Source organism: Plectropomus leopardus, chromosome 3 (assembly GCF_026936395.1).
Source record: "Plectropomus leopardus strain MGB_pleo_1.0 chromosome 3, ASM2693639v1, whole genome shotgun sequence".
Lineage (NCBI taxonomy): Eukaryota > Metazoa > Chordata > Actinopteri > Perciformes > Serranidae > Plectropomus > Plectropomus leopardus.
Window position 1 is genome coordinate 7,578,640 of NC_142178.1, and position 12,963 is coordinate 7,591,602.

A 12,963-nucleotide genomic window follows, 5' to 3' on the forward strand; every position below is an offset into this window, starting at 1 on the left:
CCATCCCTCAGTGAGCGGGCAGTGAGACGTTACTCAGTTGTCTTGTTGCCGCTTTATTTTGCCTTGAACACAGGTTACTGTAGGCTGTAACCAACGCCAACACAAACCAGTAGCCTCCTGCTCCTAACTCTGCATCAGCCACTGACTTAGCTTTCCACAAGGGGTCCAGAGATTATCAGCCCGGCCAATTATTGGGGCCGATATTTGGCATTTTGCCAATTATCTGTATCAGCATTTTATTTTAGTGATCGCCGATAAAACTGATGAATTAAAAAGTGCAAAGAAAATGTCAGCCAGGGGAGGAACTTTTACTTTGTAAAACCCTAGGAAGCTATTTGTATTTATTCATTTTTATTTAAATTTTCACTTGACTTTATATGCTGTATATGATGTTGAGTGTTTCAGTTTTGAGTATTTAAACAAAGTTTTATTCTAAATATTGACAGAAAGATTTTCATTTTATTGAAAATGCATATTGGCTCCAAATATTTGTTATCAGTCTCATTGAGTACTAATAGTCTGTATCAACGTGAAAAACCAGTATTGGTCGACCCCTACTTCACCCCTACTTCCCCATCCAAGACTAACAGCCCAATCCTTCTCCAAGGAGCTCCCAGCCAGGTGTGCTAACTTCTGCAGTTTACTCTCATAGGTAGCTGACAGGATAGACAGGCTCCACAGCATCAAAGCTGACAACACATACTTACTGCACTGACCCCTGAACATCTCAGTGCTTCATTAACAGTCATCTTATCTGAGCTACTGTCTCTGAACCATAACAGATCTAACAGTGGCAGAGCTGGCAACAGAAACAAAATGGTGTTAAACACACTATGTTGCAATATTGTAATGTATATATTTTACTTTTTTGACAGCCCCTATTTCCTGTCAGACCCATAACATCATACTGCTTTCCTTTCCATAATTTCTGTCAAAATCAATGATTGATCAAGCATTATCCATGGCTGTAGAAAAGTTTATTTCTCACTGTCAGATTTTCCAACCTGTTGTCATTCCCAGGTTGTCAAATACCCAGTGAGCTTCAGGCAACAAAACTACTTTGTAAGGTTTAAAAAACCCCATCATGTTTTGGGTTGAAATTAATTTGAAATGTTACATTTGTAACTTAACATTAATGTAACATGGCATCATACGTGATATGTAACTTACCATCAAAGCAACATTAACTTTTGTTTTAACCAGGGACAAAAACAGTGGTCTCCTGGGTGAAAGTCTTGTTTTGTTTGACCTTTCCACCCTACACAGACTTTCTTGCTGTTTTCACTGTCAGTTGCTCTTGGTGTCAAGTATTGCCATGGATTAGTTTAAATATTCATCAGCTGACAGCCTGTGGTTTCTCATGAGATGCTAAAGGATGGCATCCGTGTTAGTATCACATAGCAAAGTGTGACAAATCACAGTTTTTGTTGACCTGGAAATGAGAATGGACTTAGATTGTCCCTCTATGCACTGGTGCTTTACATCTCCCGATCACACATGATCACATGTATTTTTGTGTTTGTTTTGCATGTAAATCATTTAGCTATTTATTTTTCATTGTAAATATTTTTAATTGACAAGTCAAGTCAAAGTATTTATGGCACAAATTTTAACATGTTAACAAGTGCTTTGCAGAAAAGTTCAAAATTAAACTAATGAAATTGTACTATCTGCAGTATACTTTGGTAAACAATCATTGCTTTCAAATGTGTTTCTAAAAATATCACATACAAACACACACACAGCTCATAAATTGTGATGCACTTTTTAAATTACGAGCCAGCAGCAGCAATGTCTCCTAGACATTACTATTATATTCAACTAATCTGAAACAGCAAATGCACTACCGAGGGAGACGTAATGCCGTGATGGGAAATGTAATGTGTAATATATTTTCTGTTAACATAATGAGGAATTGTTGCTAATTAAGGCACCAAGGTGCAAAAATGTTGATACTGAACACTGCAAAATGTTAACTGACAACATACTTTATTTGTTGGCTCTCTTGTAGTACACTATCCACTCTAGGTTGCAATAGCATTGTTTTCAGCATTATTTTCTTCTTATTATTATCTATTTATCTATTTTATTAACTTTTAACTAAAACCATAATCAATCCCAAGTGTTAAACAATTTTAATCAATGTTAATCAATTCCCAAGTGTTTTTGTTGCCTAAACCTGACCACAGACAGGAGTCTGGACCCAAACTTGGGGTTCTGGTGCCACAGTCTTGTATCTTCCCTTTATTTAATTTGTGCATAAATATCTGTTTAACTATAATATGAGATCCTTTGTTACCAGCCAGGTGCCATTGTGTCAGATGGATGAGTTTGCTTTATGTCATCCAACATCAGGAGTGTTTTCTTCGTGAGTAAAAGCGAATGCCCGGTTCTGTTTCTTGGTTTTCTCTGGTCATGTAGCATTTGTTTAAAAGATATTTGCATGTTCATACTGCATAGATGACCTAGTCTTATGCGAGGACCCTTTTTATTTTGGGGAAACACTTCTTCAAGACTGGGATCTTAAAGGATGCTTTGTTCTGCTGGTGTTCCTTTTGGATTTTAATTTTGGTAGCTATGCTTTTACTGCAGTAAACAAAAAAAAAAAAAAATTGAAAATGTTTCCAACATTTGGCCAAGAGTTAGACTAAAACATAGCCTATTTCACTGGGCAGAGCTTGCACACACACTCTAAGCAACTGGTTCTGCCTTGTCAGTTTCTCTAAACATCGGTTATCCACCCACCCATGCAGCGTCCTTACCCAGAGTCCCTACAGGGCAAGGCTGCTTGGCTGTCTGGCCTTGCTGTGTTCGGGGCCATGATATGTCTGCCGTCACCCGCGGATTACAAAAGTCTTGAGGAGGCAGGGCAGGAGGCTGTGGAGCCGCTGGTGGGACCTGTACCGGTGGGGAGCGTCCTCCAGCTTTCTGGTTGGTGTCGGGAATCTGGTTGGTGTCGGACGACGAGCCACCGGCGGGTATCAGGATGGGCTGGCGGACAGTGGTGGTGGTTCGATAGCGTTGGCCAGGGGAGGTGGTGAGGAGAGGCCGTGGGGTCGTATAATAGGGAGGGGAGCGAGTGGTAGTGGTGCGGCTAGTAGATGAAGAGGAGGAACCTCCACCACCGACTGGATTTCCCCCTCCTCGGTTTGGAGGCATCATAGGAGGTGGGCGGTAGTCTAAAGAGAAAGACAGAAGGTTTGAATTCACAAAAACACAGTGCCTTGATTAAATGAAAACTGGAATTAATGCCATGCAGTTGTTTGCCTCTGCAAACCTGTCAAATATCAGTTATAGTTTACATCCATGTCTGTGAAAATATGGATGCTTGACCCTCAACTATAAAATTCTAATCACTTCATTCTTGAGTCCAAGTGCTAAATTTAGGAAATTCATTTAAGACCTTTCTGAGATATTGCGTTCATGAGAATATGATAGACACAATGACTTTGAGCTTTGACCACCAAATTCTAATTGGTTCAGTTATGAGTCTAAGTAGGTATTTGCACCAAATTTTAAGAAATTCCCTTGAGGTGTTCATGAGTTACTGCATTTACAAGAATGCAACAGATGAGGTCACAGTGGCCTTGACCTTTGACCAACAAATTGTATTCAGCTTATACTTGATTGATATTGAATGTTTCTGCTAAATTTGGTAAAATTCCCGCAAAGTGTTCTTGGAAGTTGCGTCCATGAAATTGAGACAGATGCATGGTCATGGTAACCGTGCCCTATGGTCTTTAATATAATCAGTTCATCCTTGAGTCCCAGTGGACATTTGTGCTAATTTGAAGACATTCCCACAGAGTCTAAGTGAGATATCGCATCCATTAGAATGAGATTGAAAAAGGTAAGAAGAATGACCTTTACCTTTGGCGACAGAATTCAAATCAGCTCATCACTGAGCCCAAATGCACACTTGTGCTGACTTTGAGGAAAGATATCGTGTTCATGAGAATGGGATAGATGCAAGTTCACAGAGACCATGACCTTTGGTTTTTGACCACGACCTTTGTTTTTTGACCACTAAAATCAAATCAGTTCATCCTTAAGTTCAAGTGAGCCTTTGTGCTAAACTGAAAAAAAAATCCTCAAGGTTCTCTTGAGATATCTAGTTCAAGACAATGGGACAGACCATGGAAAGACAGACAAACTGAAAACATTACGCCTCCAGCCATGGCTATTATCGGCGCAGAGGCATAAAAATGTGTGTGTGATTTGTGGCTCCCGACTGGACTGGACTCTGACTGGAGCCCAGATGTTTTTCTGAGCTTTTCATTCCTGGACAAGAGTTAAAATGTGTTCCCAAGATGAAAAAAAAGAGGAACATCAGAGTTAAAAGAACTGTGATCAAGCAAACCGTCTGTGTCAGCACTAAGTGATGTGAGCAATGGGCCTACGAGCGTAAATAATATTACAGTGACCAACATGAACACATTTGCAGGCACTCATTTACACAGCACTAAGTAGCTGTGACAGGGAGTAGCTCATGTTTCTGATGACTACCCAATGTTAGTGTTTCATCCTTCGTCAATGTAGTCATGTGCCAGGTTTTTTTTCTTTTTACTTTATCAGTTACTCTCAAGTTGAGGACATGTTTTTAAACAACAATGTGTGTGCTGAAGTGGAATGTAAAAATGAAAAAACTCCTGAAAAGACCAACAATTGGTTTGCCCTGCAAATGCGCACAAGGTTACCAGTGTTTCCTGTGGGACTGGTTCACAGTAGTAGTTCTTGCTGCCTAACCTGGCAGAAAAAAACATTCTTTCAGAGTCATGCATGATTCATAACAGGATGACATCACGCAAGGATGGAAGGTCGCTTAAATGCATATGACACACTCTATTATTGTCAATATTTCATTGTATAAAGGCTCAATTATTCACACTGACCCTGTTCAGGGGACAGAAATAAAGAATGGATGGATGAGAGTAGAGAAGAGTAAAGCATGTGTTTGAAGTGTTACAGTGTCCTCTTGTGAACATACTACAGACCAGCGTGTCTCCGCTAACCTCCTGTGGCTTTCAACTGCACGTGGGACGAATCAATATTACAGATCGAAAGTTGGATAGGAGAGAAATAATTATTTACAGCTTTCACTCACTTTCTCTTTGAATTATTTTATCGCTCCCAAATCGCTTGGAAGTCATTATGTGTAATATTGCGTACAGGTGGGGACAATTTTCTAGAGCCGCATTTTCACTCGGAAATATTCTTGAACAAAGCAGGGAATAAGTAAACCCTTTTTATAACACAGCTGAGATTTCCTAAACGTATTTTTGAATAAACATCCAAATTATACACAAGAATAGTTTTGGTTTAATTACAGAAAACAAACACATCTTACGCATTATGTTTAAACCTTTCAAATTAATAGCTCCATCTTTATTTTTATGCTTTATGAACATACATTTGCACCAAGATACAACTACAACACAGTAATTATGCCAAATCAATGCAGCAAACTATAGTTTGCTTGCAGGCCTTTACAGCGGATAACAACAGTGCTTTGGCTTCGTCTTCCTATTAAAAACCCATAATATGAGGATAGCCTGAAGTGCACATAAAAAGCAGGCGCACAAACAAACAGAGAGGCACACAGACATTAACAAACAGACAACTCCCCTGGATCACAAAGCTACTCAAATATGAATTCTCACAGATCCACGTGATGCCACTTTTACATGAGAGATATATATTTCATAATCCTGGCTTCCGTGTTTAGTCATTGGTTGAAAGTATTTTTCCACACAGCGAGGAAAACAATCTAACAGTGCAACGCTCTGTGCAGGGAAAGCTCAAAACTGGCTGAGCTTGCCTAAAAAAGGTTTTCCTCACCATCTCCATGCCGACCAGCAACTCTGAATAAGATTTCTTTTCTTGCTGAGGAGTGTGCCTCACGCTACATGATTTCTGGGTGATGGAGTTTTTTTCCAGCTCTCAAAACATTCAGCTATCGCTTGCTGACAGTTGGGGTGGAAATGTGAGCTTACCTTGTGAGGCGTTATGTTTGTGCTGTTAAAGGCAACCAATTATACTTTTTTTTTTGTATTTTGTGTCTTATATAATGTCACAGTAAAGGATGTTCATATTAAATTTGTAAAGTTGTAATACAGTTAATGTGTGTAAAAGTAATCCCTGTAAGCAAAAATCTTGCTTGGAATACTCCATTTCCAGCATTTTTTTCTAGTCTGGCTACTATATGATGTCATGGTCATCTGCCCCAGGCATGCTAGTGCAAGTGTTTACATTACGTAACCCACACTGCTCAGGGAAATATGTCAACTTGACTGCAGATATTGCAAAGTTCTCCACAATATTGGATCGTATTCTTGCTGAAACATGTCCAGTTATCTTAGAGGCTTTTTATTGCAGATTTTCATTAGGGGTGTGAATCTTTCAGTTTCTCACGATTGGATTCGATTTAAATTCTTGGGGTCACGATTCGATTCAGAATCGATTCTCGGTTCAAAAAGATTTGCAATTCAAAACCGATTCCTGATTCAAAATATAGGAGGTGTAATTTTAGGATCTACTCTAGTCTGTTTTGCCAGTGGCATATTATGTTATGAAAGCAAAGTGTGTATGAAATTATGGAGGTTTTATTATGTACAAGTTTTTTTTGCTGTGGAAAATATTTCACCCAAGTGCTGGGAATTAGAAGGTGAAAAAATAAACATTGTAAATATTATAGTTCAAAAAATGGACACATTTTTCCAAAAAAAGTCCCGTCGTTTTTTTGCAGTTGTTTGTGTATCCCATTATCTGTCATTCTGCAAAGCAGCTCCTATCTGTGATGCTGCAGAGGGCCACATCAAACTCCTGACACTTCAGAGAGGGGCCTGATTCTCCTGCCTGCTCTGCCTGAAGTGAACAAAGAGTTTCAAGAGTCTCCTGATTTACCCTTTTCTTATTATTGTTATTATAGGGCCTACCAGAGTTTATTCTAATGCATGAGAAGCTGCCAATAACACAGAGCGATAGATACAGTAGGATTAGACCGATCACAGTGCAGTTTGCTCCAGATAACGTGTGGCATAGGTAAGCGGATATAAAGCGTCGGATCGTCTTCTGATTGGTGGACAAGACCGAAACAGCTCTGACCTTTCCATGGCACCATGGGAAACCAATATGGCATTCAGCATCAATGCTAATGTACTTTTATCATCAAAATATGGATAAAATATGGATGGAAGACACTCAATATCGGATCTATCATTATGCATTTATTGAACAAGGTCCCGTAAAAACACCCGAATTCCCAGGCTGGATACTGAGGCTTCTAAAAGAGCTACGATGCATCGAAATCATCCCTCTGAATGGCGCAGCTGGCAGCTTTCGCTGGCGAAAAAAGTAAGGCGATATGATAAACAGTCTCAAAATTATTAAGACTTTTCTAAACGGTTAAAATTTTAGAGGGTTAAGAATAGACTAGATTTAGTAAATATAGTCTATAATTGATGTTTAGGATTTTTGAATCGATTCTGAATCATTAAAAATAATTTCCCCACCCCTAATTTTCATGGTAGAAAATGCTGATATTCTTGGTTTTCGTCATTCCCCTGCAGCAAACTGCTAATGCACATGTAGCTACATGATGATGTCAGGGAAACATACAATCTTTTTATCTGATGTCGTTAAATTTTTCCCCAATTTTGGTACATATTCCTACATGTTTTTTTTTTAAAAGCTTTTATTGCTTTTCACAGTAAAAAAATTGTTACATTCATCCCCCGGCTGCACACTGCTAACTTACACGATGCTACATGCTGAACTCTCATTAGTTGTTTTCACTCAGATCCAGTAAGTCCTTTTAGAAATGCTGCAAGGCAATAGAGTAGGCAGGAGTGATTTCTCTCACATATTATCTGTGTCATTCAGTGCTGTGTGAATACAGTGACATTTTCAGTGAATATGAAATTATTTTTTATTAAAGTTACTAACTGTAGCTTGTAAGTGCTTACAAAAAAATAGCAACTTGAACTTTAACTATTTAATAACAGCTGGTGAACTCCTTTGCATTCACATGTAACCTAAAATACAAGTATGAACCTGAAAATGAGCATAATGGGTTCTCTGAAAAATTCATGATTCCATGATTTTCAGCAGAAAAGGAAAGCACAGGCACTTGTGTTTCTCTGTTTAAGGGGTCGGCGCGCCTGAGGCCATTATATGTACTACATGCTGGTCACTGAAAGGTTATGGAGTTTGTCGTCTCTCAGTGGGGCTGTGTGTTCTGCTCAGGAAAGGGGCGTGACTGTACAGAGTCTCGTAATAGCAAGTGTTTGAATGGGTTTTTGCCGTTGTGTGTATGCACCATATATGGCTTAATTTGGGGTGTGATGTGCACAAAATTAGTTTCCTGCAGTGTTTTTGTTCATGTTGTCACTTTTTGATGCCTTTGTTTTGTTCCTCTGGGGGGGGGGTGAGTGTGGAGAATGAAGTGTATGTACGTGTGGGTTTTAGGAAAAGCGGGTGGGTGTTTATATTATTTACTGTGCACTGAAGTCGTCCCTTCCTGTGGATTTTAAGTTTAATCAAAGACACAGTACTCCTCTCTTCCGCTCTCCCTCTCTCTCTGTCTGTCTGGATGACTGACAGCCATGAAACATCCCGCTCCTCCTGTACGTTCTGTTCTCTTCCTCCACAACCCAATGGAGTGTTTCCGTACCTTAACTGTGCTGCTCCCCGTTCCTGAATCACCGCCGCCCTGCCTCATGCATTCTCCACGGAACATTGCCATCAATCATGCGTAGCGGCAGTGGCCTAGGGACTAGCTGTCAATCTGTGTGTGTGTACTTATGAAACGGTGTGTGTGTGTGTGTGTGTGTCTATCTGCACTCAAACGGGAAGCTCCATTAGGGGCTCTGCCACAACAATAGAAGAGTAATGGTGTGTGTGTGTGTGTGTGTGTGTGTGTGTCTGAGGTTGATGTCTGCTGTCATTTAAGTACAGGGCAGAAAACACAGGGGCTGGCAGCTCAGGGTGAGGTAACACAAAAGCCTGCAAGCATCACAGGCAAGGGGCCACCACGCCACTTCACAACTCTATCTCTCCGCTGTTCTCTTGACATTTTCCATCTGATTTGATCGCTCACTCATAACTTTCTTTCCCTTTTCTGCCACACTTTTATTCCACCCATTTCAATTTCTGTATTTCCCCAGCACTCTCTTTCACGTGTGCCCGGCCGTTTCTTTATTTCATCCTCCCGTACTAGCTCTTTTGCAGCATTTACATGGAGAGGGGAGAAAAAAAAAAAAAGGGGGGGGGGGGGTTGTAATGTGATGAATTCATCACCGGCATCACTCAGGATGTTGTGAGAGATGCTGTAGGGAACTACAGGAACATGACATAACAGCTTCATGAAACATTTATAGAGAAAAAAGGCTAGAGGTTGTACTCATGGGGACTGACATATCTTCCTGCGTTTAAGCTTAGGAAGCCTTGTGTAAATGCGCCGTGACAACTTCATGATGTCAGCTAACCTAAACGTTGCGCTCGTTGCCTGAGACTGATGCCACAAGAACAAGTGTGTGACACAAAACTGAAACAAGGATACAACTTCAGTTAAGATTTTAGCTCTGCATGTATGATCTGCACATGCATATGGGTGACATTTTGACAGTTGTGTTTTTGCGCGCTTGTAGTTGTATGATAAATGTGTTACAGCCACATGCTACCACAGAAGAAGAGAAAGAAATCTCGATATTCGTTTTTCACGGTTGCTGCACTGTTGGCACTACACCCTGAGGATAAAGTCTTCCTGAAGCATTAACTGTTCAGATAAACACTGGATAAAATGCTCAAAGTCAACAGCATGATAATACAACATATTAAAATTAGAGCCCGACTGGTATTTTTTTTTTGTTTTGTTTTGTTTGCTTTTTATTGGGTCAGTGCTGATACTGATATTGGGGAGTAAAAAATTCTGATCTCGATATATCATCCGATTTATGTATATATACAATAATGCAATGCAATTATCCCTCAGATATGGTTATCAGGCACTGTGACAAAGATAGTGTAATGAAGGCAGGATATTTTATAGTTTGTCAATAAACTTTCGTTGTCAAAAAATGAAACCATTGCACTGAAACAGTTAACTTCATTGGGAATTTAAGCATTTTAAATTACCTTCAGCATCTTTTTCTGTGTAATTTTCTGTTAAAAATTTTAAAACTTTACATATCACATTGGGCAACAAATAAGCCGATACCGATATATCTGTGATGAGCCAGTATCGGTAACATTAGCAAGCAAACTAACTTCAACTATGTTAAATTTAAATTTATCTTTTATTTATTTTTTTATTTCAGAGCCCCATTCTTAATCGTTGTTCATTCGGGATGCTTGTTGTAGATTTCCATAAAATGCCACTTATCAGTAAGATTTAGAAAATATAATCAGACTGCAAAAGTATTTGTTAATGTTGAAATAAAACTTTTCATGACCAGTGCTTGTGAAACTGATGAAGAATTTTACATGACATGAATTTTTTGACCTGAGCAATAACTTGACTTAAATAATTCTTATCACAGTAAATTCAGACTTGCTTGAAACTTGGAAGGTAAAGACTTGAGACTTGCTGGCATGTGTGATTTACTTCCACCTCTGGCCTATTCTATTTTACTAGTCAAATTCCATCAGCTAAGGCAGAAAGTTTGCCTGATAGAATTTTCAGCTCCATTTCCTTCTTCAGTCAGCTCTATGGAGTGGGCGAATTCAAAGGTCTGGACCCAGGCAAGGTGAACTTGTGATACAGCTGAAATCCCCAGAACGACTAATGGACCCTGTGGTGAGATCGCTTTGTCCTCTGCTGTTTACAGGGTCAAAAACAAACTTTCAATTTCAACTTTCTGGCTAACATGGATATGAAGTCCTCAGAGTGCTCTGAAAAAAAACAACAAAAAAAAACAAACAGCCAAGAGGTGCAGCTGCAGATTTAGGATTAGCCAAACATTGTCACGGATGACACAAACGCTGTTGTCAAGCGTTGTCAAGCAGTGCATCCGTGAGCAATAATATGGTGAGCGCAATGGACAAGATGCTGCTATTGAGGATGTTCTTAATCGACATAACTTGTCAATATTGTCTTACGTTGTAGTATTTTAATTTGCTCCGCTCCATTGTTTAAACCCTGGACTAACAAGTATACAAGCATAGTTACACGAGTGTCAAATTAAAATGATGTTAGATTCAAGTGAATCAACACATTGTCATCCCAACTCCTCAAATACTGCCACTTTGTCAGTGGGTCTAAACCTCTCAAGATGATTCACTAGGTACCCTACTGCATCTGTTTTGGATGTTCCAGAGCAGTGTGTCAATTTATGCTTGCTGTATGCATTGCGTATTTTCAAAATACACTTTTGTTGTCACAATAAATAAATGCATGGTCTTTTTCAAAATAACCTTACAATGTAGGTAAAACACTATATTTAAAGTTTATTTTCATAGGTTTAGGCAACAATCGCATGTGATTAAGTTTGAAAAAAACCCCATCATAGATTGACTTAAAATTCACATGGGAAGCAGACGGAGTGTTCCAGGGTGAAAGTCCAGGGTGTGTTAGACCCATCCACCTCTCCTCCCACCTCCTCAATGGGAACTGTCTTGCTCTTTATATTTCGGTACTTGTAGGCAGTGCTACAAACTGCCACTGCCCGGTGTGTATCATACCACACAGAAAAGAGCCTTGATGCATCTGTGTTTGACGCCGATGTCCACTGGCAATGTGGCGGTATTTGATGAGTTTAGTTGTTGCATCTGACTCCACCATAACTGATGCACCTGGTGCATATCATACCACTGCAACAGGGAACTGTTTGCGGGGGTTTGTGATGACACAGTGCCAGTATTTCACAAGTTGGAAGTGAAAGCTGGCTGGGTGGACATGTTGGTCTCTCGTGATTTGAAATAGAATCTCCCTACCCCACGGAAATCAGTCACAGTGAAAAAATAGAATTGTTAACCCACTTAAAATAATTACTTCAGTCGGTAACACATAAATTAAGTCTTTTCAATGAAGTTATCAAGTTTGATTACCACAATTGCTTAGAAATCAATTTGAGACAACATAATTTATTTATGTGTTACTGTAATTATAGTAATTATTTTAAGCTGGTCAACAATTCTCTTTTTCAGTGTAGAGTGGACGCAATGTCAGACTGACGATGGAAACCGAGCGTAACAAGTTAACAACTTTGTCTGATGTCAGGAAAACAAAACTCAGATTTGTTTGGAATGACTGAAAACTTTTGAACAGTTTGAATGGTGAAGACCGTTCTGTTCTATTTCATTCCATTCTGTTTGTCTTTCTGACCAGTAGCAAGCCTGGGGGAAGGTGAGACAATGGTAGGCTGGCAGTAAACTTGTTCCTGGAGTTGTCTATCTGTCACCACACTGGAGAGGCCACAGAGAGATGCTGTCAGTCAGCCTGGGATGCCGACACATGATCATCTGACATGCAGACAGACGTATATGTGTGTGTATGTGCGTGCGCATATGGCTGTGTGTGGCGATGTTTTTCAGTGTGGGTAAGACTGCCTGTCTCTTCCTCTGCCGAGAATGCTCTTGTTGACTTCTCGCTCGGTAAACAGAGGGATCGTAAATCCACAGCACAAAAGGTAGAAGGATAGAGGAGTGGGAAAATGAACTTCCCCTGGCAAGTTTCCCACACTGTCAAAGAAAGCGGCAGACGGCGAATGAGAGCAGAAGAAGAGTGGAGCAAAGAGAAGAGGGATTTGTATTAAGACAGAAGTTTCACAGAAGTGAGCCAAAGTGTCTATTATACTCATCTTATACCATCCTCTTAATATGCAAGATGATTACTTTCTTGCAGTTTCCTTAAAAGTTCCTGCCTACACACACACACACACACACACACACACACACACACACACACACACACACACACACACTATCCTGAAGAGTACGGAGGGATGGATCCAGAGGGGTAGCAGC

The 12,963-nt window shown here is 39.9% G+C and overlaps 1 protein-coding gene across 11 annotated transcripts in view; it reads right to left on the reverse strand.

Annotated features, from left to right (window-relative positions):
* Nucleotides 1–12,963, reverse strand: part of adgrl3.1 (adhesion G protein-coupled receptor L3.1) — a 177,721-nt gene that overhangs the window by 61,043 nt on the left and 103,715 nt on the right. For all 11 annotated transcript variants that reach the window (XM_088075450.1, XM_088075459.1, XM_088075451.1 and 8 more), the window contains one exon: nucleotides 2,763–3,179. In XM_088075450.1, coding sequence (XP_087931576.1) covers nucleotides 2,763–3,179 — 417 coding nt within the window. The remainder of the gene's footprint in view (nucleotides 1–2,762; nucleotides 3,180–12,963) is intronic.